Raw genomic sequence first — 27,309 nt, forward strand, 5'->3', positions numbered from 1 at the left:
AATGGAGTAGTCTGCAGCCTGTCCACTGGTGATGTCAACTTTATACCTCTCTGCTGGCTTCTCAGAAAATTTCTCTTGCTAACATGTGATGAAAAACTCAGTGCAAGGAGGATATAGTAGAACTAGCTACACTTAAGAATTAGTGAAATAAGGGGTACCTGGGTGGTTCAGTCAGTTAAGCGTCTGACTTCGGTTCAGGTCATGCTCTCACGGTTTGTGAGTTCAAGTCCCACGTCGGGTTCTGTGCTGACAGCTCAGAGCCTGGAGCCCTGCTTTGGGTTCTGTGTCTCCCTCTGTCTCTGCTCCTCCCCTGCTTGTGCTCTGTGTCTCTCTCTCCCAAAAATAAATAAACGTTAAAAAAAAATAGTGAAATAATTGTTTTTCTACCTCTTTTTGTGACAATTCTTAGCTTTAGACACATCTGCAGAAGATTGCGAATTCCATCCTAATTTTCCTACCCTATCCAGCAGTCTTCTCTTGGGCTGCCTTTTCCTATTGCCTAGCCTTTTATGCTCAGGAAATCTCAACAAAACAATTTTGGAGGGTTAGTCTGGCATATAATTTATCATCTTGTGCATGCAAACCAAGTAATAATGACTTTAGGATTGTTTAGTATTTTATCACTGCCTTTTGTTTTCTGCATTCACATAGTGTCTGTCATATTCTTGGCTCTATTCCTTGTCCCACAGTCTGTTCTCCTCTATTCCAAATTAACTTTTTTAAAAAATGTTTTATTTATTATTGACAGAGAGAGACAGAGCATGAGCGGGGGAGGGGCAGAGAGAGAGGGAGACACAGAATCCGAAGCAGGCTCCAGGCTCTGAGCCGTCAGCCCAGAGCCCAACGCGGGGCTCGAACTCGTGAACCACGAGATCGTGACCTGAGCTGAAGTCGGACGCTTAACCGACTGAGCCATCCAGGCACCCCCAAATTAACTTTTGACGCCAACTACATTATAGCACTTACCACCTTTGACCGTTAGATCCTAACCGTTTCTGCCTTCAAATTGGGCCATTCATCCATCCGTCCATCTATTATACATCCATTCACCACATATGGTGAACAAGACATAATCTTTGCCTTCAGGAGGTCTATAGTCTAGAAGAGGGCTCGGACCAGGTAGGTGCAGTACACTGTGGTAATTGCTGGGGTAGGGCTCAAGTCCAGAGGGTTTTGGGGAAGATACAGCAGGAGCACCAAACTGAGTCTTGAGGAATTGGAGTTCTTGAGAAAATGAAAAGCCAAGCTGAGGTCTGAAGCAGTTGTGGAAACTAACTAAGCGAGAAGCAGAGAAGGCACGTTCTGGGCACCAAAACCAACATTTGAAAATACCTGGGAGAGAAAAGTCTGTTTAAATACTGATAGGAAAAGCGGATAGAAAGGAAGAGGTGGGTTACTCAGGTGTCCGAAGGGTTCCTTTTCCTTACCGTGGTTCTGAGGGCAGAATTTTCAAGTCAGACGGACTAGGGTTTGAGTCCTTACTTGTGAGGCCTTTCCTCATCATCCTATTTAAAATAGCTGCCTTCTTGTCCATTCTCTAGTCCCCTTTGTCACTTTATTTTTCTCTATTTATCACCATACGATGTACTTTATATTTTACTTGTTTATTTGTTCATTGTTCATCCCTCTCCCAATTGTAAATTTAATGTGAATCGTGATTCTTTTGACTATTTTATTCACTACTGTAGCATCTGAAATAGTGTCTGCAGAAAGTAGTTGATCAGTAAATTTTTGTTGAACAAATAAACTCAGTTCCCCTCTATTACTTTGTTATATGACTTTTTGGCAACTTAACCATTCAAAGCCTTGATTTTCTCATTGGTTAAATAGGAATAACATCTAATGAGGAGGAAATGAAACAATTTATGTAAAATAGCCAGTATAATATGATTCTGCAATTCTCTGTGTGAAATCTTTGTGGACCAAATGTAGTTTGGAATTCAGAATTGTTCATATTTTAGGAAGATAGTAAGGAGCATATATTATACATTACATAGCAACACTTAACATCTAGTGAGCAGCCCAGAACCTAATAGTAACATTTCTACAGCAACATATTCACACCTAAATGGGATAAATGAAAACCCTATAGCAGCTTCACATCCAATCAGGTCAAATTTTGCCTCTGAAAGAGTTCAGTCAGGTTTCTGCATCAAATTGGTTATAGAATAACTTTCGTTTTTCAGAGCTTTATGGATTTTGGAACATGGATATGTGATTGTGGACCTGTGCCTGACACACAGTAGGTGTTCTATAAATGTCCCCTTTCATTTTTTTTCTGTCACATAGTTTCTAAACATATCTGGGAGAATGGGTTCTACAAAGGCAGGAAGCATTCTCTGTTTTATTCACAAATATATCTCAAGTGCCCAGAACACTGTCTGTGACATAATTGGTGCTCAATAAATATTGCTGGTTAAACAAAGGAAATATCATGTTTATGGAATAAAATGTTAATAATTATTATCAAAGTAGAAACATCCAATTTTAATTATTTTTATCATAAAGAAGACCGCAAAACAGATTTTTGTTGATGTGTGATTATAAATAGATTTCTATAATCTTATACAGTGTCTTCTCTCTTTTTTTTTTTTTACTTTGTTCATTTAACAAATGTTGAATGCTGTCATTATTATTTTTTTTAAGTTTATTTATTTTGAGAGAGAGAGAGAGAGGAGCATGTGTGAGGGAGGGGCAGCGAGAGAGGGAGAGAGAGAGAATCCCAAGCAGGATCTGTGCTGTCAGCACAGAGCCCAAAGTGGGGCTCCATCTCATGAGTCATGAGATCATGACCTGAGTTGAAATCAAGAGTCAGGTGCTTAATCAACTGAGCCACCCGGGTGCCCCTGAATGCGATCATTATAAAAGGAGGGCTAAGGCTCATTTATTCCAGAAATATTTACTGAGAACCTATCCTGTATCAAGCACTGTGATGGCTTATAGGTTCAGTAGTAAAATAAGATCGATCATGTCTCAGAACTTTAAGTCACTCTGCAGTTCTTTAGCTGCCAGTGAACAATTATTTCTTAGCTCTTTATCCTGTTGCTACTTCAGGCGACTCACACATGGAACACATCTAAAGTCATAAAGTACTCCACAGAAGACGTTTAAAATGTTACTGTATTCTAGTGAAGGAAAATTAGTAAGTTTGGGGGAGAATGTTAACATTTAAAAGTCTTAGTGTTCTCTGCTCCAGTCAGAGTATTTTATTTCTTCATATTCTTTAAAGACTCCGGGCTTAAATCTGTTAACACCTTTAGTTAGCTATGTCAGTAATCTTTAAAAGTATGCTCATCAGAATGAAAATTGGGTGTAACAGACATTTTTGAGTCCTATGATGTATATTATTATGAGGTTTTATCTTTCTTAGAGTGACACAGATGAGTTCTCTTTAGAATAGCCAAACTGAGTTAATTTGCATTGGTGTTGAAACCATAGAGTGCTTGTAATTGTTTTACATGCACTGAATTGTTGCTGTGATATTTGGTGAGGTCTGCATTATGTGACAATAGAACTCTTGGAATGCAGTGTGTATTAAATTAACCTTAGCTACGACATACTTGGGAAGAGTTTTGGAATTTCTTGGTGCACTTAAGAGTACTATAAAATTATTCTCACTCTCTCATTCTAGCCTCAGTGTGTGCTCTGTCCTTCATCCATGATTGTTACGGGCTTTGCTACTTCTCTGTAGTTGGGATAAAGCGCACCAAGGACATTCTCATGGCCAACTCTCCATAGGCTGGAACGAGGTTAAGGGAATGGTCTGTGGTCAGAAAAGAGAATGAAGCAATAACCTTTCACGGGATAAGCTATCATTTGATACTGAGGAAATAGTCCACAGACAGTTCTTCTTAGTATTCTAATAAGTAAAAAATTAGAGATATTTCCTGAAGTTCTTCCTTGAAATTTACATTATAACACACTCTCTTGTTCACAGCATAAACAAATGTAAAAATTACTATGAAGTGCTTGGAGTTACCAAAGATGCTGGTGATGAAGATTTGAAAAAAGCTTATAGAAAGCTTGCTTTGAAGTTTCATCCAGACAAAAACCATGCACCTGGAGCAACAGATGCTTTTAAAAGTAAAGTAAACCTTTTAAAGCAGTTTTACTAAGCTCTTTGTAGAATCCACTTTACAGTGTTTTAGAATATTAAATTCTGCCTTTAGACTGGTTCATTTAGAAGCCAGCTTAAGCAAGTGTCCTCAAAATCCTTTAAAACTTTATTATTAATTTGTTATACCAAGAGCCAAACAAATACGGTGTGGCTTCACAAAAGCAAAATGCCAGTTTGGGCGAAGTCCTAAGTAACTTTTCTAGATAATCATGCATGCTTTCTAGTTTACTACACTAGTGTGTGGTATACATAAGCTTCTAGTGCATTACCATCTGCTTCCAAGGGCACTGAAACAAAACATAGCTTTTGCGAGTTTTTAGGATAATAGAGACTGTCTAAAATTGGGAAATTGCTTGGAATTTCTGTTTGCCCAGTGTTGTTATATTTCTGTTAACTGGCCAATTTTTGCATTTTTTTTTGTATGTGGTTCTAACTATGGTGATTTTTTTTTTTTCTTTTTAAGAATTAGTTTCTTGGGGCACCTGGCTGGCTCAGTTGGTGGAGTATGCAACTGTTGATCTTGGGGTCATGAATCTGAGCCCCACGTTGGGCATAGAGCTTACTTTAAAAAAAAAAAGTCTTTTTCCTTTTGCTACTCATTCTTCCTCATTTTCTTAATATTATTTCAAGGTTTTTTGTTGTTGTTGCCAGTTTCATGAATGAATGTCACCTCATTTTATAATTTCGTATTTTGTTACATGAAATTTGTTCATAGTAGTTAACTTCTTTTTTTTTTTTTAAATTTTTTTTTTCAACGTTTTTATTTATTTTTGAGACAGAGAGAGACAGAGCATGAACGGGGGAGGGGCAGAGAGAGAGGGAGACACAGAATCGGAAACAGGCTCCAGGCTCTGAGTCATCAGCCCAGAGCCTGACGCGGGGCTCGACCTCACGGACGGTGAGATCATGACCTGGCTGAAGTCGGACGCTTAACCGACTGCGCCACCCAGGCGCCCCCATAGTAGTTAACTTCTAATTCATAAGAAAATGCTTAAATTTGTCATTGCCCCCAGGAGCCTGGTGGCTTGGTCGGTTAAGTGTCTGACTTCAGCTCAGGTCATGATTTTGCGGTTTGTAGGTTTGAGCCCCACGTCGGGCTCTGTGCTGACAGCTCAGAGCCTGGAGCCTGCTTTGGATTCTGTGTCTCTCTCTCTCTGCCCTTCCCTTGCTTGTGCTCTGCCTCTCTCTCTCTCTCTCTCTCAAAAATAAACAAACATAAAAAAAATTTTTTTTTAAATTTGTGATTGTTGTTCTTGAGAATGAGGCATTTTTACAGTCAGCATATCATGTTTGCAGTGAAACGCTGGGGTCTTGGAATAACAGGATGGAGACACTGATTTTTAAAATGCCCCTAAAACATAGATGATTCCATTGGTCTTTCACAAAATACTGTTGATATTATTTACAAAACAGTTTTGTTTCTTGAAGGAAGCTGCCAAGTCCAATGTATTTTGGCAACTAATATATTCCAATAAAAGCAGCTGCCAGAGTGGTGCCGGTAGAAGTAAAATATCCCTGTGACAGTGAGCACCTTCTCTGTTTTCTTTGGTTAAAAGTGGCATCTTGAGGGGCGCCTGGGTGGCTCAGTCGGTTAAGCGTCCGACTTCAGCCAGGTCACGATCTGACGGTCCGTGAGTTCGAGCCCCGCGTCGGGCTCTGGGCTGATGGCTCGGAGCCTGGAGCCTGTTTCCGATTCTGTGTCTCCCTCTCTCTCTGCCCCTCCCCCGTTCATGCTCTGTCTCTCTCTGTCCCAAAAATAAATAAACGTTAAAAAAAAAAACTTAAAAAAAAAATGGCATCTTGAAAATAGAGAACATGTTTCTCTACTCCAAAGCACTAACTTTAGCACATAATGTGGAAAAAAAAAATAATTTTTTTTCCACATTATGAATTAAAATCATTTAATTTAAAATTGTTGTTGTTGTTGTTTTCAGTTTTATTTAAGTAATCTCTACACCCAACATGGGGCTCAAACTCATGACTCTGAGATCAAGAGTCGCACGGTCTTCCAACTGAGCCAGCCAAGCACCCCAAATTGCTGGTGCTTTTAAATAGTGAAAGATATCTTGGCAGTGAGTTATTTGCATGTTTGTGATCTGCTAAGTGATTCCAGTTTTAATTCTTCATTAATATTAAAACTGTTAAACTGCTCGTTCCTCTCACTTCATATTGAAGTCGTGTTAGCATTATTAGTCTTGAAATAACAGCGAGTGGATCTACCAATATTTTTGCATGTTATGTTACATTTCGAAGAGGTGAGCAGCATAAACGTCACTCCAGCTAGACATTCGGAAGGAACTTGACAAAGGTGATTATACTTTGATGTGGTACATTTCAGAGTCTAATGCTCCGCTTTGCAAACTAGAAACTTAATATTTATCAACATGCTGGGAGGTGGTTCCTCTCTAGAGGAGAGGCTCACATTATTCAGTACACAGGAGGTTATCTGTAAATCAGAATGCCAATTTATTAATCCCAAAGAGGATCAGAATAGGGAATTGGTTGATGAGCGCGTTTTTCATTGAGTGGGTGGAAAACTAGGTTGTAATTCACAGATGCTTGGTGTGCAGAGGTAGTTAATTAGAAGACATTACGGCTAGTGTCATCATACAGAAATCATTTATTCAGCACCCAGGATCTTTTCATTATCTTCTGAATCCTCTTACTGTATTCTATTTTAAGTTTATTTATTTATTTTGAGAGAGAGAGCAGGGGAGGGGCAGGGAGAGAGAGGGAGAGAGAGAATCTCAAGCAGTCTCTGCACTGTCAGCACGGAGCCCAACGAAAGGCTCGATCTCATGGCCTGAGCCAAAACCAAGAGTCGGTCACTTAACAGACTGAGCCACACAGGCGCCCCTCATTTTATTTTATCTTTAACCAATTGATCCTAACTTCTGTTTTTGGGATACTAAGCTGTTTGTTTTAAGCAAATACTATAGTTTTTTCTTTTGTATGAAAGGTAAGTATAGATTGATCGCTCTGTAACTGCCAAAAGACATTTTACAGAAGACGGACACCATTTGCTTTTTATTTCCTTCAAGAATAAAAAAGAGGAGGTAATCAGTTTAGGGAATTAAATTAGAGAGAAGAGATATTTTCACTTGTGTGGGTCTTTTGTTTTGTTTTGTTTTGTTTTTTAAATAAGCTCAATGCCCAATGTGGGGCTTGAACTCACGATCAAGAGTCACACACTTTACTGGGTGAGCCAGCCAGGTTCCCCTTCATTTGTGTGTTTTGTAAAGCTTTAAAAATAAAAGATAGGCTGCTATCAAGGAGGATAGACTAAACGAACTCTTAAGTTCTTCACCGTTAGGATTGTAACTGAAGTTTCTCAAAGCAGGGAATATTTTGTTTACATCTAGAGAGTAAATTGCACAGTATATATGAACATACTTTAAAAAAATATTTGAATGAAATGGATCCCTTTCCTTCTGTCTGATGCGGATGTCTTCCAAAATATACCCCGTCTACTTTATCTTCAAAGACTCCCAAGTATTTCAGAGACCGTTTGAACAATACCTATACTGTATATATAGTTATACACCCTGACCAAGTAGAGTTTATTCCAAGAATGCAAGGCTGATGTTTGAAAAATCAGTCACTGTGACCCACTACATTAACAGGCTAAAGAAGAAAAATCTCATGATTGTATCAATCAGTGTGGGAAAAGCATTTGACAAATTTCACCACTCATTTGTGATAAATACTAACAGAAAAAAAGCCCTGACAGAATAAATAGGAATAGAAAGGCCTTGCGTCAAATTGATAAAAGAGCAACTACAGAAAACACTATACTTAATGGTAAAAGACTGAATGCTTCCCCCCAAGATTGAGAACAAAGCTAGAATGTTTCCTTTCACCACACTTATTCAGTATAGTGTTGGAAATTCTAGTCAGTGCATTAAGGTGAGAAAATAAAAGAGATAAATATTATAGGAAAGAGATAAAACTGTCCCTGTTTACAAATGATCTAATTATAAAAAATCTCAAGAATGTACCTCACCCCCAAATTTTTAGAGTCGATATATATATTCTGCAAGATTTTAGGATTTTTCTCTTTAGAAATATTTGGTACATTTCAGTATACTAGCAGTGAATATATAGATACAAATTAAAAATTCATTAAATTAGTAATCAGAAACTCCCAAAAAGAAATCAGATGCCTTTCCTGGAGAATCCTACAGAACTTTTAAAGAAAAATTTAAACTAATTCTACGGTCTCTTCCTGAAAATAGAATCAATGTAATCAAACACATACACACAAGAAATACTTAGGTGTAAATTTAACAAACCTTTTACAGGATTTTTATATTGAATGCTATTTAATACTAGTGAAAGAAATCAGAGAAATGTAAATAAATGGAACAATATATCATGTTCATGGATTGGAAGACAGCATAGTAAAGATGTCAGGTGTCATCAAATTGATATGCGTATTTAACACAGTTCCTGTCAAAATCCTAGGAAGCCTTTTTTTTTTTTTTTTTTTTTTTTTGTAGATTAAAGTAAGTTTGCTCTAGAACTCATATGGAAAGATAAAGAACCTGAATAAATAAGAACAATTTACTAAAAGAATGGAGTGGAGTCATCAGTTTATCTAATTTCAGGGCTAACTTTATAGCTACAGTGATCAAAAGAGTGTGGTATTGGCAGAGGGATAGATAAATAGATTAGTGGAACAGCATAGGAAGCCACGATATTGACCCATACAAATATACCTAACTGGCTTTTGACAAAGGTGCAAAAGCAATTTAACAGAGGAAGGATAGACTTTTCAGCAAATGGTTTTGGAGCAATTAGATATTCATAGTTGAAAAGAGTTAACTTTGACCTAAATCTTATGCTTTTTACAGGAATGAACTTGAAATAAATCATAAACCATAAAACGCTTTTTAACTCCTGGCAAAAATCATGGGAGCAAATCTTTAGGATCTTAGGCTAGACAATAATTTCTTATACTTAACACCAAAAGCACAGCTTATAAAAGGAAAAGTTGATAATTTGGATTTCATGATTTTTTTTTTTTTGAAGTTTGCTCTGTAGAGACCTTATGAAGGATGAAAAGACAAATACCAGGATGGGAGAAAATATTTGCCAAACACATATCTGGAAAAGACTACTATCTAAAATATATAAAGAACTCCTCAGACTCAAAAATTGAAAAACAGACAATTCAATAAAGAAAATGAGTAAAAGACATTTCACTGAAGATGACAAATGGAAAGATACAAATGGAAAATAAGCAATGAAAAGATATTTAACATCATTCATTAGCCTTTAGAGATAGTGTAAAGTAAAACCAAATGAGATATCACTGATGACTAAAATAAAAAATAGTGACGGGGCACCTCAGCGGCTCAGTTGGTTAAGCCGCCAACTTCGGCTCAGGTCATGATCTCATAGTTCGTGAGTTCAAGCCCCGCGTCTGGCTCTGTGATGACAGCTCTGAGCCTGGAGGCTACTTCAGATTCTGTGTCTCCCTCTCTCTCTGCGCTTCCCCCATTCGCTCTGTCTCTCTTTCTCTCTCTCTCTCTCTCTCTCAAAAATAAATAAAACGTTAAAGAAATTTAAAAAAAAAGCGACAACATGTTTGGTGTTAGATGTGGATGGGGAGAAACTGGATCACTCATACATGGTGGATGGGATGTAACATGACACAGTCATTCTGTAAAATGGTTAGTTTGGCAGGTTCTCAAAAAACTAAATATTCAGCGACCATACAACCCAGCAGTTGTGTTCCTGGACATTTATCCTAGAGAAATGAAAGTTTATGTTCACACGTAAACCTGTACATGAATGTAAATAGCAGTTTTATTCATAATACCAAAAACTAGAAACAACCCATTCAGTGGGTGAATGACGAAACAAACAGTGGGACATCCATACCATGAAGTACTACTCATCAATGAGAAGGAATGAACTGTAGTAGTCCCTTCTTACCTGCAGGGGTTATGTTCCAAGACCCCCAGTGGACTTTTGAAACCACAGATAGTACTGAACCCTATATATACTGTGTTTTTTTTTTCTATACATACATACCTGTGATAAAGTGTAATTTTATAAATTAGGCACAGTAAGATATTAACAACAATAACAATAAAATACAATTTTAACAACATACTATAATGAAAGTTACGTAAATGTGGTCTCTCTCTCTCTCTCTCTCTCTCTCTCTGTAAATATCTTATTGTACTACATTAACCCTTGTGATGATGTGAGGTGATGAAATGCCTACATGATAAGATGAAGTGAGATGAGTGAGGTAGGCATAGTGATGCAGCATCAGGCTACTATTGACATCTGATGATAAGTCAAAAGGAGGATCATCTGCTTCCACACCATGGTTGATTAAGGGTAACTGAAACCATGGATTGGAGGTAAAGGAGAGACTATGGTTTTGGCTTACCTAACAACCTGGATTGATCGCCAAAGAATTATGCTAATTGAGAAAAGCCAATCCCAAATGGTTTCATTCCATTTATATGCTGTATTATTTTTCTTATATAATATTCCTGAAATGCCAAAAATACAGAACTAGAGACTAGATTAGTGGTCGTTAGGGATTAAAGAGGGGATGGAAGGGAAGGAAATGGGTGTGGTTTTACAAGGGCAATGAGAGGATGCTAGTGGAAATGTCCGATATCCTGATTATGTCAGTATCGATATCCTATTTGTGATAGTACTTTAATTTTACAAGATATTGCTATTGGAGAAATTCGGTAGCAGGTACAGAGAATCTCTCTGTCTTATTTCTTACAACCTCATGTAAATTTAAAGTTACCTCAGAATAAAAGTTTGATAAGGGGCGCCTGGGTGGCTCAGTCAGTTAAACATCTGACTTTGGCTTAGGTCATAATCTCACGGTTCGTGAGTTCAAGCTCCACTTTGGGTGAGCTCTTGTCCCACTTTGGGTGAGCAGGAGCCCTACTTTGGGTTAACCCCACTTCTTTCTCTCTCTTTCTCTCTCTCTGGCCCTCATGGGATATTCTCTCTCTCTCTCTCTCTCTCTCCCTCCCTCCCTCCCTCCCTCCCCCCCTCCACTGTCTCTCTCTGCCTCTCATGGGATTCTCTTTCTCTCTCTCCCTCTCTCTCTGCCCCTCACTCACTTGAGCCCTCTTTCTCTAAGAAAAAAAAAAAAGAATAAAAGTTAAAGAGAAGAGAATATAGTGGAAGGTACCTTTGGTGAAGTAAGTGAGACTGGGGTAGAAATGTATTTTGTACAGCTTTTGAATACCAAAATAAATTTTGGGCTTAATTTTTTAGGTAATAAGGAACTGAAAAAAAAATTTTTTATTATGGGTATAGAACAAAGTAAATGAATAGAAAATTAGAATAGATAAATTGTCTTACATATACAATTACGGGTTATGACAGTATTTCACATAGATTTTCTAAAATAGCTTGCTGTTTGGAAATTACTTTTTTAAAAAACAAAACCTGTTTTAAAATAGGATTGAGATGCCAATATATCAATGATGTAAAAAGTAACAGCATTATGAAATTACTTGGAATAGTCTATTTGTATATAGACAGATATTATTGGAAGTACAACTGATATTACTGGAAGTACAACTTTGGCAGATATTGATAGATATGCTTCTCTTTTAGGTATGGTTTAATACCTTGGTGTTGTTTGTAAGTACATTGTTTGGATCTCTGATCATGCTTTCCCGTTAGAGCAACATTATAAATCGTGGCTGTATTTCTGAGTCATAGATCTATTTGAGAATCTAAAGAAAGGTTTGGATTATCTCCTTAGATAAATGGACCATCAAACTAATTTTTCATATACTGGGATTCACAGACCACCTGCAAGCTATCTCTGAATCCCAGGTTTTAGTTTTAGAATCTCTATAAGAAGAAAAGTTCCAGAGTATATGTGTATAATTAATTTCAGTGTGATATCTAATCATCCAAAAATAACTATCTAATGAGCATCTATCTATTTGCTTGCACAGTACCTATGGCAGCTGCCACATGGGATCCAAAAAGTGTTTTTAAAATACCCCATATTGCGAAAGGTTTACAATCAACTTTAAGAAGCAAGCTGTATTTATGAAATGATTATTAGAAGTGTCAGAATGAGAATAGGGTAATTCCTGCTTGGATCAAAGCATTACAGCTTTTGTAAATTACCTCAAAAAAGACATTTTTGTAACCAACATACCATTGCCTCTTTTGGACGTGGGAGTATGAGAAGGGAAATAGAATTCTTTATAAATACCACAAACTTAGTGAAGTGAGATAGGAACACTAGAGACCATCTGGATCCATTCAGAAGCAAATTCAGATTTTACAAGTGCACCATGGGGATACTGCAGTGAAAACACAGACATTGTCCATACCCTCATGGAGTTTCCAGTTTTAAGAGGAATAAATTGTTCATGAATAGAATGAAAAATAGCACATTGTGGGCTGGCATGTGCAACAGTGTAGGTTGCATAGAGTATACTTACTGCGCTAACAAACATTTTGACCTTGAACAAGTTTCTTAACCTTTTTGAGGCTCAGGAGGCTCATCTGTAATTTAGGGATAATAATGAATAATGTAATAAGATACTGTGTTCAAAGCCTGGCAGTTGGTCACTACTGTTACTATTATTGGTTTGAGTAGCTCTAATGAATGACTAAATTAGGATATTCAAAAGGAAGAGGTAGGATATTAGGGGATGGACCATTAGTAGTAAGAAAGCAGGATGTACATTCCTTTATATGCAAGATAGTAAGGAGACTTACCATCTCATAAAAATTTGAATGGGAGGTAATAATATGTGTAATGGCAGGCAATGTATAAGTCTTTTTAAAAAATGTATACAAAAATAAATTATTAACTGTTTTACTATTTCTTGATTAGCCCTAAGTAGGATTTGTTGTTTTTTTTTTTCTTTCTTGTCTGTATATATGGGGGGTTTTTTTTGTTTGTTTTTCGGTTAACATGGCAGTAGCTTTTATATGGGGAAGTCTTTTATAGTATAAAAACTTTGCTTACCAACTGTTACTCATTACCTTTTCAGAGATTGGAAATGCTTATGCTGTTTTAAGCAATCCAGAAAAACGAAAACAATATGACCTCACGGGCAATGAAGAACAAGCATGTAATCACCAGAACAATGGTAGATTTAATTTCCATAGAGGTTGTGAAGCTGATATAACTCCAGAAGACTTGTTTAATATATTCTTTGGTGGTGGATTTCCTTCAGGTATTTTAATGTTAGTTATAAATATTATATTTAATGAAGCTAGAGATTCTCACCTCCAATTAGGCTATGTAGAGATTTATCTGCTTTCTCCGCTACATTTCTTACAGTATTATGATCCTCCGATGACTTTTCATGAAGGTAGAAAAAAATGTTAGATTTATTACCTTCAATGTAAGTCTGACTTTTTTCTAGAACATGTTTTAATTTTTTTAAAAAAGAAATGAGTACAGATATTCTCTATTTTATATAAAGCTGAAGAAAGGATATATAAATAGGAGATCCAGTGGCAGTGTCTAATTAATTAAGTGCTATTACAATTACAGGAGGTATCATATACCCTAGATGACAATTTGACATTGGTTCTCTGAAGATCTTTGTAGACATTTCATTCATCGCATTATAAATTGCTAGTTCGGATATATGTAGAGGTACTTTTCATTGAAATATTAAAATGTTTGATTCATAAGTTATATATAAAGTAAGTGGGTTTTTAAAATTATTTTAAGATAGGGGCACCTGGGTGGCTCAGTCGGTTGGGCGTCCGACTTCGGCTCAGGTCACGATCTCGCGGTCCGTGAGTTCGAGCCCCGCGTCGGGCTCTGGGCTGATGGCTCAGAGCCTGGAGCCTGCTTCCGATTCTGTGTCTCCCTCTCTCTGCCCCTCCCCCGTTCATGCTCTGTCTCTCTCTGTCTCAAAAATAAATAAAAAACATTAAAAAAAATTTAAAAAAATAAAATAAAATAAAATTATTTTAAGATAGAAAAATAATTGGTTGAATTAGGCTATCAAAGTAAAATATTGTAGAAGTACTACTAAATGAATAGATTTTATGTACCAGCATAAGTTGTATTGAATGCTACTTTATTTACTATGAGTTGTGTGAGAATTAATGTTGTCTAACTGTATAGCTCCTGTAAGATAGTTAAAATTATAGCTCCAGTAATGTTGACATCATTTATTTAAGGTACTAAGTTAAACATTCTATTCAAAATTAGGAGAATCTTCATGAATGTAGCAATATAATTTGGCCTGATGGCCCTGCCTGAATATTATTGAGAAAGATTGTGGTCATTGACAGGGCATTTTGTAAAGCATCCTTTTTTTTTTTTTTTTTTTTTTTTTAATTTTTTTTTAAATGTTTATTTATTTTTGAGACAGAGAGAGACAGAGCATGAACAGGGGAGGGGCAGAGAGAGAGGGAGACACAGAATCTGAAACAGGCTCCAGGCTCTGAACTGTCAGCACAGAGCCCGACGCGGGGCTCGAACCCACAGACCGTGAGATCATGACCTGAGCCGAAGTCGGACGCTTAACCGACTGAGCCACCCAGGCGCCCCAAGCATCCTTGAAGGAAAGAGAATGTGTAAATGCAAATTAATGAATGAAAATACAACATATTTTGACATATTATGACATATAATTACAAAATACAACATATTTTGACATATTATGACATATAATTACTTCTCACAGAAAAGTTATCCAGACTAGTAATTTTGATGGTAAATATGTAGGAACAATCAAGAATCTTTCGGGTTAATAGTCAAGTTTCAGATAGTTGAGTTACAGTTCTTTTGCTTGTTATGACATAATTTACTTTGTCAGAGGTAGCTCTTTCTGATTGGTCACCTTATTTGAAAACAACCTGATTGTCTATCAGCAGGAGAATACTTGAATAAATTGTGGTTCACCTCTACCATATTCTATTATACAGCTGTTTGGTTTTTTTGTTTTTAATAAGTTCTAGCACTGTCTTGATTTCTAGAGGTATTTGTGATTCATTGATAAATGCAGAAAGCAGAGTTTGAGAGTAAGACCCAAGATTTGTAAAAACAACCAACCACAACAAAGTTCTCTATGGATGCAATATTAGGGAGGACTCTTATTTAGGTTTTCATAAAGAACTTCCGTCTCCAAGGAAGCAAAGTCTGGGAAGGATCATTGCTGTTTCTATCCACCCTTTTCTCACAGGAGGAAAGGGCAATAAGCATTCACTACTCAAACATGTATTATTTTAGTAACTTTTAAAAATTAAATAAAAATGTAAAAAATATATCATTTTTCTGATCACAGTTTCTCTCCTTAGTTTTACCTTGCTTTTAATTTTTTAGGTAGTGTGCATTCATTTTCAAATGGACGAGCTGGTTATAGCCATCAACATCAGCATCGACATAGTGGACATGAAAGAGAAGAAGAAAGAGGAGATGTATGTTTATGATATGATTAGAAATCTTCAAAATGGCACATTTCAGTTCAGAAAAGCAATTAGGGTTGTCTGAAAATAGGGCAAGTTGTTTTAAAAGGAAGTAATGAGTTTTCCCTTACCAGAGGTATTCAATAGAGACTAGGCAGTCCTTTAGGGATATTGCGGGAGCAGGGGTAGAAGTCAAGGTAAGAGGGTGGTGGGCAAAATGATACCTTGGAGTTTGGTGTTCTATGATTCTGATGAAGATACCCCTGCAGAGTGCATGCTTTGAAGAAAGCTTCTCGTTGTTGGTCCTAAAGAATTTAGAATTAATACTGAAAAACATAAGTTAGAAGTTACTTTCCTTGTTCTAATACAGTTATACCCAATTGCATATAGCACTTAAATTACATGAAGTGGAAAGGTGAATAGAAAGAACGCTGGACTAGAAATCAAAAGGCATGGGCCCCAGCTCTGACACTCGTCTGCTTCATGTACCACTCTGAAATTCAAGGGAAAAATAGTTCTGTAAGAGAGAGAACTTCTTCATCTGTTACATGAGATCAGTTTATATCAGTGTTTTCCAAATCAGGATATCTACAGATCTACATATCTGCATATCTCCACCTGGAAAGTGGTATTTTTAAGAATCACTCCAGGAAGCTGGTATGATCAGGCAGATTTGAAAGCACCGAGCCAGATGATGTCAAATGTCCTTTCTGCCTCTAAAAATATATGACAACTGTTGGATTATTGACAACTACAGTTATATTACAATTTGTTGTTTTTTGATGCTTTTTTATAGGGAGGTTTTTCTGTGTTTATCCAGCTGATGCCCATTATTGTATTGATCCTCGTGTCATTATTAAGCCAATTGATGGTCTCTAATCCTCCTTATTCCTTATATCCCAGATCGTAAGTAGCTAAGTGAAGTTTTACACACACAAAAAAAATGTTGTTTCTTATCTAGCTTCCTTTAAAGGGCCTTGTGCTCTCTTCAGCTTTTAAGTAATTTTCTATTGCTACAAGTGTACCAGATTTTAAAATTTCTAATTTAAAAAAACCGTTGCTGAAGTGATAAATTTGTATTGTCTTGTTAGTTTACATTTCTGTTCTATTGTGGATAAAGACAGAAGTACTGTATTTGAGCTTAATAGCAATTTATGTAGTAGGTAATATGTTGAGATCAAAGACAAAAAATAGTTTGAAAGACAAAAGTAGAATTATAATTGATGTTACATAGATTTGTATCATTGAGGGGTAAACCACTTCACTCTTTTGTTTATGAAATGTTAAGTAAATAAAAGCAGATATTACTTTTTTGGTATATGAGGTATTTTTCCACAATATACTTTATATAAGATCAGGACATAAAGGAAATTTAATGCAGCATCCGTTCTAGAAAACTTTAGTGTAATACAGTGAACATACAAGAAACTTGATAAAATCATATTGCCAGTGATTTTACGGTATTAAAAACAGATTGGTGTAAAAATAAGAAATAACTTTTTCTTTCTTCTAAATAAGATTTTAATTAACTAAAAATTGAAAGAACTTATAAGAACGTATATTAAAATAGGATTACTTTTTTATTACATGAATGGTGGTTTTAGGCAATTTGAAATAACGTAAACAAATGATTACTAATACTAACTTTTTAATTATTTTTAGTTGTTTTGTTAACTTGGTTTGTAGTAGCAGGATCAGAATGTATAATTTTAATTAAAAAAATAATGATCAAGCATTTCTTTTGCAGTGGATCAGGGCAAACTATAAAAATGCAGACAGAAAACTTGGGTGTCGTTTATTATGTCAACAAGGACTTTAAAAATGAATATAAAGGAATGTTATTACAAAAAGTAGAAAAGAGTGTGGAAGAAGATTATGTGACTAATATTCGAAATAATTGCTGGAAAGAAAGACAACAAAGTAAGTTCATGAAATGTTTAACATTTAAAAACTTATTCAGAGTCTTTGGAATTGATTATATTAGATTTCCCTACTACAGAAATGTTCTAGAATTGCCTGGCACGTAATTGGAGCTCAGTACTTGAATACAACAATACATTTTAGTGTACATGTGGCCTTATAATAGTATAAACATATAGTTCACATAGACAGCACTTAATAAATGGTGTGTATTGTTATCAGTAAATATTTGGTTGAATAAGTGAATAATTCCAAATTTCATTGTATTTAAGATGTTGTCAATTGTAACATGCATCATTATTTTATGTATCACTATAAAAGAAAAAATTCTGGTACATTTGTTATGTCATCGATTTTAATATGCATCCTGTTTCAGAGTGAAGTTTGAAACTCTTCATTAATTTAGCTTAAGCATTTAACACTTAAAGTATAATGAGTTTTGTTGACATTTTGTTTTATTCTGTACGTGAAGTCCTTGGGAACACTTAATCAATTTGTTTAGCCTTTTCCAGCCTCAGCTTCCTTAATTTAAGAAGCAGTTCCACCTATAAAAAGCTTGACCATAGGAATTTGCAGAGATGGTGCATGTGAATCTAGTATTGTTATGGTTATTGTTTTTCTGACTGTTACATATAATAATGTAGACCATATAAAGTAGACTTTGGGGTTAAACAGACTAAAGTTGAATCCCAGCTCTGTAATTTTTAGCTGAGTGATTAGGGCCAAATATTCTAACCTTCATGAATTTCCTCCCTCAGGTGTGAAATGGGTGATGCTGACTAGTGGGAAGAGGAACTAAGTGTCATTTATATAATACTTAGTTTCGGTCACTGTCCCAATATATATATTAATTATTTAATATATATATTAACTTATTTAATTTCCACAACACCACTGTGAAGTTATTATACCCATTTTATATATGACGAAGCTGAGACACAGAGAGATTTAGTAACTTGTCCAAGGTCATAGAGGTAGTCTGTGATTCAAACCAGTCAGTCCAGACACTGTGCTCCGTAATCTTCTCAATAATGCCCAACTTTATGGGTTTGTCATAAAAATTAAATCAGACAATAAAGTGTTTCACATGGAGTAAATGCCCAGAAAAATGGTAGCAGTTATCATCATCTCCCATCCAGTAGGGAAGAGTCGATAAAACATAACCTTTGTATACTTCCAAGAAAGTTCTTGTCTCTGACTTTGGAGTCCTCATCTATATAGTGGCAGTTAGAAGAGAAAGTGAAAGTTAGAAACCTTCTTGGTTTCCAAGTCTGAGTCTGTGAAATCCATCTGGTCTCAATGTGGAGAAGGTTATACTAGACTATTGGTTTTCAACTGGAAATGATTTGCCCCTGCTTCACAATATGTTTGGTAATGTCTGGAAACTTTGTGTGTGTCACTATGGGGTGGGGGTGGGAGACATTGCTGCTGGCATCCAACAGACTGAGGCCGTGGTCTGCTAAACATCCTGCAGTGCAGGGGACAGCCCCCACAACAGAGTTCTCTGGCCCAAACTATCGATATCACTGAGGCTGAGAAACTCCATTAGCGGAAGGTCTTAAGGACAGAGCACACCAAATTTTATTTATTTCATTTTATTTCACTTTTTGGTCTCTAGTGCCTTGCACAATCCTTGGCATATCTTGGCATATCGTAAATTTTTGATGGATATATGAATAATTGGATGAAAGATTAATGAATTCATAAGAATGAATGTACGAAAGACCTGTGTATTTTGTGTTAAAAGAGCGACTAGCACATTAGATCTATCACCTTTCAAATACGAATTCTAATCTTCAGCCACATATGGGTGATTTGGGGATTATGCATACTTAAATTCTGTTACCTTAAATAATTGGGAAATTGGCTGAATAAATAGAAAGAAGGAAGGAAAAGATATTCATGTTTGTGGAAGATAGTGTAATGTTATGGTAAGAGTGAAGGCTCTGAGACTGCCTTGCAAGATAAGATCCTGGCTCCACCAATATGTGACCCAGACCAAGTTACTTAACCTCTCTAAATCGTAATTATCTCATCATTAAAATGTGGACCATAACAGATCATATATGTTACACTTAACATAATATCTTGCATCTGTAAGTGTTCAATAGTGTTACTTATGGTATTTATAATCATTTTTTATTCTATCCATACTATGAACCAAGTGTTTTTGCTTGGCATACTTTAGTTTAATCTTTTAGTAATCTGGCAGGATTGGTATTAATGTTCACAGACTTTGAATCTGTTCTGTTTACCAAGTTGTCTGCAGCTATATTGTACACAGTTAACATGTGTGTCTTTTAAAGTTACTATCGGAAGGAAATTTTAACTAAAACCTGATTTTAGTAAGTCATTATTTACAAAACCACTTGGTGGCATTCAAGAATATCAGTGGAACAAGACAAAAAGACTAAAGACTTAAAGACTAAAAAGAAATGACAACTAAATACAATGTATGATCCTGGATTGGCTCCTGGGCGGGGAGGGGAGGAAATGGCTGTAGTGGACATCCTTGGGACGACAGGTGAAATTTGAGCTTGGACTATACATTAGATAAGAGGATTCTACTGTTGTTGAATTTCTGAATTTGAAAATTGCATTGTGGTTATGTAAGAGAATGCTCTTGTTAGGAGAAACATGCTGAAGTAATTAGGAATGAAAAGTCGTGACATCTGCACCTTATTCTCAAAAGGTTTTGTAAAGTAATAATCACCACCACAACAGTAACAGCCTTTATCATTGAGAGAGCTGAAGCAGATTTGACAAAAGGTGAAGAATTGGTCAATCAAGGTCTAAAGGGTTTTAGAGCGTTCGTTTCAGTACGCTTTAACGTGGGTTTGAAATTTTCAAAATGAGATTTAACAAATTTAAGTGAAGATGGAAGTGGGAGGAGCTCGGTATGACACTAATTAATCCATTGATTGAAAGTTTTACTTGTTGATTGGGATGAGCTCATCTTGTTTTATAAGTTGATGTCATCAAGAAGGTTGTTGGCCAATAGATTTCTTTTTACCAGAGTTTTTCTGTTCTGTAGTCACTTTTAACACTGTGTAATGTCTAGATTGGTAAAGTAGGTGTTTTATAAAACACAAGCAATAATTTGAAGTAATGGAAAGAATAAAAGGGTAGCGGTTTGGAGGTTTGGCTTGGAATCTAGACTCTGCTGTTGACTAGCCCTGTGAACTTTGTTTTATCTACCTCATCTGGGAAGAAACATCTGCGAAAGGATTTCACAAATGCTTCATTTGTAAATAAAAGGGATGGAGCGATTTTGACTGAGTTGTTAAATCCTAGCTGGATTGACGGAATAAAGATCTGTTCTGAAGATCTTTGCCAATAGAATACACTCTTACTGTGAGTATTATTTTGAGTGTGGTCCTGACTGATGTCTTTTACTTTGGCCATTGTTTTCCAGAAAGTAAGTGACTTTTTGCTGGGTCTTGTTACATTTTTTTCCTAAGTGCCCCCACCCTTTGGAAGTGTTAATAAACAGTGAAATGACTGAGAGTAACGGGAAGATAGCAAGGAATAGTTCCCGGAAGATCTCTCGGAAGATTCCCATTTGTTTTTTTTAGTAATGCTATCCACATACTGAAGAACATCTTAGTACTTATTTGCTAAATACCACTACTATGATTCTGTAGCAAGCTATTTTCTGTTACGTGTTCCTTCAGTAAGATTTTTTAAATTTAATTTTTTATTTTTTATTATATATTTTTTTAAGTTTATTTTTATTTATTTTGAGAGACAGAGAGCAAGCAGGGGAGGGGCACAGAAAGGGTGACAGAATTCCAAGCAGGCTCTGCACTGTCAGCGCAGAGCCTGATGTGGGGCTCAAACTCATGAACTGTGAGATCATGACCTGAGCCAAAATCAAGAGTCAGACGCTTAACCTACTGAGCCACCCAGGTGCCCCAAGATTTTTTTTTTTTTTAATTCAAGTGAACTCAGGACAAGATTTCAATTTTTTCTACTCAAGTCCTGGCATAATGAATTAATCTGAACCCTTAACAAGAGGTCACAGCAAAAACAACCACTAGCAGGATTGAATAGCATATGATATCTTCAGGATGAAAGGTCCAGACGATGCTTTAGAGCAGTAGTTTTTAAACCACTGGAGACAGGAGTGAGGGAAATGGTTGATAGGATTTTATTTTCATTTTCTTCCCAGAACAGCTCTGTGTTGGTTTACATGCTAGGCTTCCAAAGGCTTTTAGGAGGAATACTTGGATTTCTTTCTTAAAAAAAAAAAAAAAAAAAAAAAAAAAGTCAGTTAATAGAAATGTATTGAAGGGCTTCTATTAACCATCATTTCGGTTTAAATAACTAGGTGACCTAAATTAGTATCTACTTAGCAAAATGTTTTTGTTTGTTAACAGAAACAGATATGCAGTATGCCGCAAAAGTATACCGTGATGATCGTCTCCGAAGGAAGGCAGATGCCTTGAGCATGGACAACTGTAAAGAATTGGAGCGGCTGACCAGTATTTATAAAGGAGGATGAACTGGGATTGTGTTTATACCTTCTAGTGTACTCTTAATTTCTTCCGTAAGTAAGTTTAGTTTCATCATGAGAGCTAAAGAAAAAGATTGGATGTTAACAACGAAACTGAATGGTTGGTCCCTGAAATCTTGGACTGTTTGTGACCTACTGGCTCCTTTAAATAGTAAGGAACTGAAAACTAAAAGTAACATTTTCGTTATGCTTCTGCAGTTATTTTCACGTTAAAAGCTTACATTATTCCTAAATAAAATGTTGTGAGAAAGGATTATCACACCTGTGGCAGTTTCCAGTTTTAGTAGTTCTCCATGTTTCCTTTTGTCATGTAAATATTTCTGGAATGATCATTTTGTGTACATACGGGTTACTACATTTTTGTTTAAATTCTTTCAGCATTTAGCTCCATGAGACACTTTAGTTTAAACTGATAGAATAAATGTCCTATGAGAAAATTACGTTTTCCTTGTCAGATGTCGAATGTTGGTGGAGTTTAAGCAATGAAACTTTTGCAAAAAGAAAAGAAAAAACAAAAGCTGTTTAACTTTGTGTAAATCTTGTAGCATTATCAGCTTAGAGGGAATTGATATTTTTAATATTGCCATTATATTCCAGAATATATATTGAGATAAATGAACTGGTGTAGAGTATCAGTTTGCTATTTAGTTTTATGAATTGCTAAGCCATGCATAGAAATGAAATGCTATACTGATAGATTTTAAAGAAAATATGAGGAAATGGCTATGTAGATATTAAACAGAAAGGGTCTTCAACAGTAAATTGCACTTATGTCATTTGCAATTCCAATAATTATAAGCCCCTCAAAGGTTTATATATCTGTCATTGAAGGCTGCTAAGATTTATGAAGAAGAAGACCCACCTGTTTTGTCCCCCATGGAAATTTTAGTTTTTTCTTAGTTATCATTTAAGCAGGATCTCAAGTAAATGGGTTCTTCTACAAATGAGTAATAAAAAAAAAAAATACTACTAAAATGAAGCTTCGTGCCTTTTAACCTGATTGCCAACTCTTAAACATATAAGTAGATTACAGCACACTTATTTGATCAGAGCATGATCTGTTTGGCCATATGCAACAGTGAGCAGAAATACAGCAGCAGGTAGAATAGTGATTTATAGCAAGTTATCCTTACAAAATTCTGAGCTAAAAATCTATTCACCATTGAGTAATTCAATTAGTCTAATAGGAATAAGCTCTCTGTAATTCAATCCATAATATAAATTAGAAAAATAAGCTGGAAATTGAAGTTTTTGGTGCCTGTATATTGAGTATGAACCTATTTGATTTCTAGTCTAACAGCTGTAATATTTTAATGATTTTGCTTCATACTCAGTTAATGGAACACAAATGCATCTTTGGTAGTTTTTTTTTTTTGGTATGTGAGGGGATGCCAGTTAGAGTGGCAGTGTTCTTTTATTTAAAGATTTTTTTTCTGAATGTAGTTAATTTTATAGCACCTGTTGAATAAAACCGCTAAAATGATCATTCTTTTTAAAAATATTCTCTGATATCCCCTTTCCAGGTGAATCAGTAGAAATACCTGAATGAATTAGTGGGTTAAACGAAACAACATACTGTTCCAGGAAAACTGGACAGCTAAACCAGTTTTCTTTTAGAAATATTTAAAGAAATAAAATAATAGCAGTGCTAAAAGAAAATACAAATTTAAATATGTTCTTGAGCCTGTAGAGTGATTTTTTTAAAAAATAAGGTCATAGCATTCTAATTAACTTTGAAAGTTCATGTACATCAGAAAACTTACAAAAATTTAAGAGAAAAAATCTCATCCTTTTATTTTTCCAGCTTTAGTGGGAAATTTACACTATTGTGATTGATGCTAATGTGAACTGAACTCTTGTTGAGTGATTCTTTTTCCCTTAATCTCGGCTTTTTAAGGGGATTCATGTAGTTATCAAATGAAGTGAAGTTATATGTTATGGAGTCATGTGTGGCTTTTGGACAGTATTATATTTCAGTTGCATTGCTGCATTCCATCACATTTCATAAAATGTTTGGGGGAGTGTGTTTGAGAAAATAAAATTTTCAGACAACTGTGCGAAATACCTGATTGAGTGCCTGATAATTTAAGCCACGTATAAAGTATGCAAGGAAAGATTAAGTCCTTAATGTCGTCTATATTTTGGTGTAAAGACCCAACCAAGTGTCTTAGAATTTGGGGTTAATTCTACAAAGTAAGAGGATTTTAACTATCTTGAGATAGAGGATGTTCGTATTTTCTACTCTTCTGATAAAAATCTCAACTTTTACCATCTTATTTTTAGCTACATGAGCTTTGCAATTTCATTTGATAACTTGTACTATTCATTTTAATCATTGCCTCAAAGCTCTCAGTCTCTGAGTATTGCTTTACTAGCTGTTCTAACTTGTATTTGAGAAGTTTGGCCGCAACTATATTTATTAATGCTTTACATTTTTATCCCTTTTTACATACATACATATAAACATCATTGTCCTTGTAAGGATTTGGGGGAAAGTAAATAGTATCTTTTCTCCTCCTTTTTTGATTCCTTAGTTCCCAGATAGACTGGTGCTAGTCATTTATAAGCTTCAGAATTTATTTTGATCAAATCTGAGAATGTCATTCTCAATGAGAAAATTCAAGTTTTAATCCATCTAGTATGTAAAAATAATATATTTGGGGGACGGATTGCATTTGAATGCTTAAATAAGTATTTGTTTCATAATCATTGCATTTTTATTTATCATATACCCAGATTTGGTAGAATAAATCCTTAAGGCGTATGTATGCCAGTGCATTAAGCCACTCTGCTTTTGTGTCAGCTCAGGTGTTCACAAGAATAGGAATGTGGAGTTTCAGCCCTTCACTGTAATTGCACTTTTATGCTTAAGTTTTCTTCCTGTTAACTCTTCAGCTACACTAGTATGTAAAATAGTGTATAGTGAGAGAAATGATCACCCTCTTCATTTCTCTTTGTTGCTCTGTTGTAATAGTTGTAAATGCATCTGTTTTTTAATAACTGTGACATATTCTTAATAACGTATTCCCACATATTTCGTTAAAAATTAAATCCCCCGCTTGTGTTAAGACAGTGAAACGTTTTTTGATGTTGACTTGAGAACCAAATGAGCCATCTTTCCAGTTAAGTAAGTGTTACGGCAGAGGACCCTATAGTTCAAAAGGAGAATTTGTGCATTTATTTAGTTTCCCCAAATGAAGGTTCGGGACTACCCATGTTACTATCTGTCTTCATACTGAGTGTAGCAAACAGAAAGGGCATCGTAATCTTTTTTTTTTTTTTTTTTTTTTGTCTGAACAGAAAAAGTCCTGAAAATGAACAATAAATCTGAATTTTAATCTTTACTAAGTCGCCGAAAAACCGTGTCTGTTGGCCACGTTGCACAGTTGCCTAGTTAAAATCCATAACATCCTCTATCGACCAATGAAAAAGGAAAGAATAGTCTAACAACAACTTACAAAACATTTTTTGATTTTAATTTTTAAGTACAAAGAAAAAGTGAGTAGAGTGAGGATCTTCAAGGAATTCTTACACATCCCTTTAATAATCTGACAGGCAACACAGTCCTAGAATTCAGGCTTCCTTTTTGGTTTCCATTACTATTAAATAGACACTTTCATGTAAATGGAAACATTTTCCCTCAAAACATTAACTCAAAACAGACTCCTTATATTAAGGATTATATAACCGCGTGTTTTGTAAGTTCCCTGTGTGTAACTTTTTCCTGTTGGTATGTGATTCGTTCGCGTTTAATTTTATTATCTGCTGGTTTTGGGGCCAATGGACTTGTGAATATTCTGTGGACGTGTCCATGTATAGGTGTATATACATATATATATTTTTCCAGCTAATACCTCAAATGTGTGATTGTTTAATATATACCACACTATGTTTGCACAGAGCAGGGCTTCCAGTAGCCATGGATATTCTTATTTCTAACTTTGAAAATCATTCCACAGAATTTCATTGGTGTGAATTCTTTCTATTGATCCGTTTCAAATTTTAAACAGAGATTCCTGTTATAAGGCTCATACTTCAAATATAACTGTATGTTTCTGTATCTAGCAGTGGAAATATGTCAGGGTAAGAAGTGTTTCTTGAAGTGTCTAGTTTAGTAAGTTTTTATTAACAATTGGGACTACTGGTCACCGGGCTGTCTACTGACTGCACAGTGGTGACACCCGGCATGAATTTGAGCAAGTCTTACTCACTTTGGCACAGGAGTCAGGCCATTCCAATCTGATTCTACTATGCCATTTAAGAGTGCCACTAAAATAATAGAGGTTTTCGAGTGACACTGTAGTATTTTAAGCATCGATTTCAAAATGAATTGTTTTTTGAGTTGGCTGACCATACCAATGAGAAGAAAGAAACTCACTCATAAATGGTATTTTATAATTTATTTATATTAAGAAATGCTTCTTACCTCTTTTGGTTTTGGTTTTGTTTTTTGGATAGCTACATAAGACTTTTCCACTTAAAGTTTAAATCATGTGTTTTTTAAAGCTGCAGGTAGTTTTCAAGGTGTGATGGAATTTTAATGGAAGCCTTGTATAAGTTAAATGAAGTGATACTGGTAAAGGAGAGCTAACTTTATTTGTCTGTAGTGCATTCAAGATTATACAATTAGATTTAAAAATGAAACGTCTGATTTGTAAAATACTTACTGTTATATCAGACTTATAAAATAAAATTTTCTGTGTGAGAACTCTGTTAAAGAAAATGCACTTGATTTTTAATGAATGTTCTGCTGAATGATTTGTGATGAATTTTTGTCTTTCAGTCTCTGCAGTTTATCTCAATATATGAATAAAAAGAAGGTCTGTTCTCACTGTAAAGGATTTGTTTTTCTCATGTTCGATACTCTTAATATGCACTTTCTTTCATTCGTTCAACCATTCAACAAATGTCTGAATGCCTGCTGTATCCCAGGCGGTGAGCTGATTGCTGGGAATTAATCACCGAACAAGACAAACATCCTTATGGAGTGTATACCTAGCCAGGAAAATAAATGGCAAGTAAATAACTAATTATAATTATGATGAATAGTACAAAGAAAAGTCTAAGGTACAACGAGAGCATATGTCTAGAAGATGTAACCTACTCTGGGAGGGATGATTAGGGGAAGTTTCTCTGAGAAAGTGAGCTTGAGCTGAAGCCCAAAAGATGAGATAAGTAGTAGGAGTGAGGTGAATGCTAGAGATACAGTTCCAGTGGAGTGTGCTAAGTTGATAAAGCATAGAAACTTTATACCGGCGTGAAAACAAGCTTGCATGAGAACAAACTTGTATGATTATGGCATAGGAAAGGCAGGGTAAGGTAGGGAATTCAAATAGGATAGGGGCCAGGTTCCATAAGACCA

At 35.5% G+C, this 27,309-nt stretch overlaps 1 protein-coding gene across 2 annotated transcripts in view; it reads left to right on the forward strand.

The window, feature by feature from the left end:
- Positions 1 to 26,785, forward strand: part of DNAJB14 (DnaJ heat shock protein family (Hsp40) member B14) — a 47,092-nt gene extending 20,307 nt beyond the window's left edge. For both annotated transcript variants that reach the window (XM_043571721.1, XM_043571722.1), the window contains 6 exons: positions 3,938 to 4,083; positions 13,132 to 13,317; positions 15,429 to 15,523; positions 16,308 to 16,417; positions 17,259 to 17,431; positions 21,811 to 26,785. In XM_043571721.1, coding sequence (XP_043427656.1) covers positions 3,938 to 4,083; positions 13,132 to 13,317; positions 15,429 to 15,523; positions 16,308 to 16,417; positions 17,259 to 17,431; positions 21,811 to 21,935 — 835 coding nt within the window. In that variant the 3' untranslated portion in view covers positions 21,936 to 26,785. The remainder of the gene's footprint in view (positions 1 to 3,937; positions 4,084 to 13,131; positions 13,318 to 15,428; positions 15,524 to 16,307; positions 16,418 to 17,258; positions 17,432 to 21,810) is intronic.
- The last annotated feature ends 524 nt before the right edge of the window (positions 26,786 to 27,309 follow it).

Source organism: Prionailurus bengalensis, chromosome B1, assembly GCF_016509475.1.
Source record: "Prionailurus bengalensis isolate Pbe53 chromosome B1, Fcat_Pben_1.1_paternal_pri, whole genome shotgun sequence".
In the NCBI taxonomy this organism is placed as follows: Eukaryota; Metazoa; Chordata; class Mammalia; order Carnivora; family Felidae; genus Prionailurus; species Prionailurus bengalensis.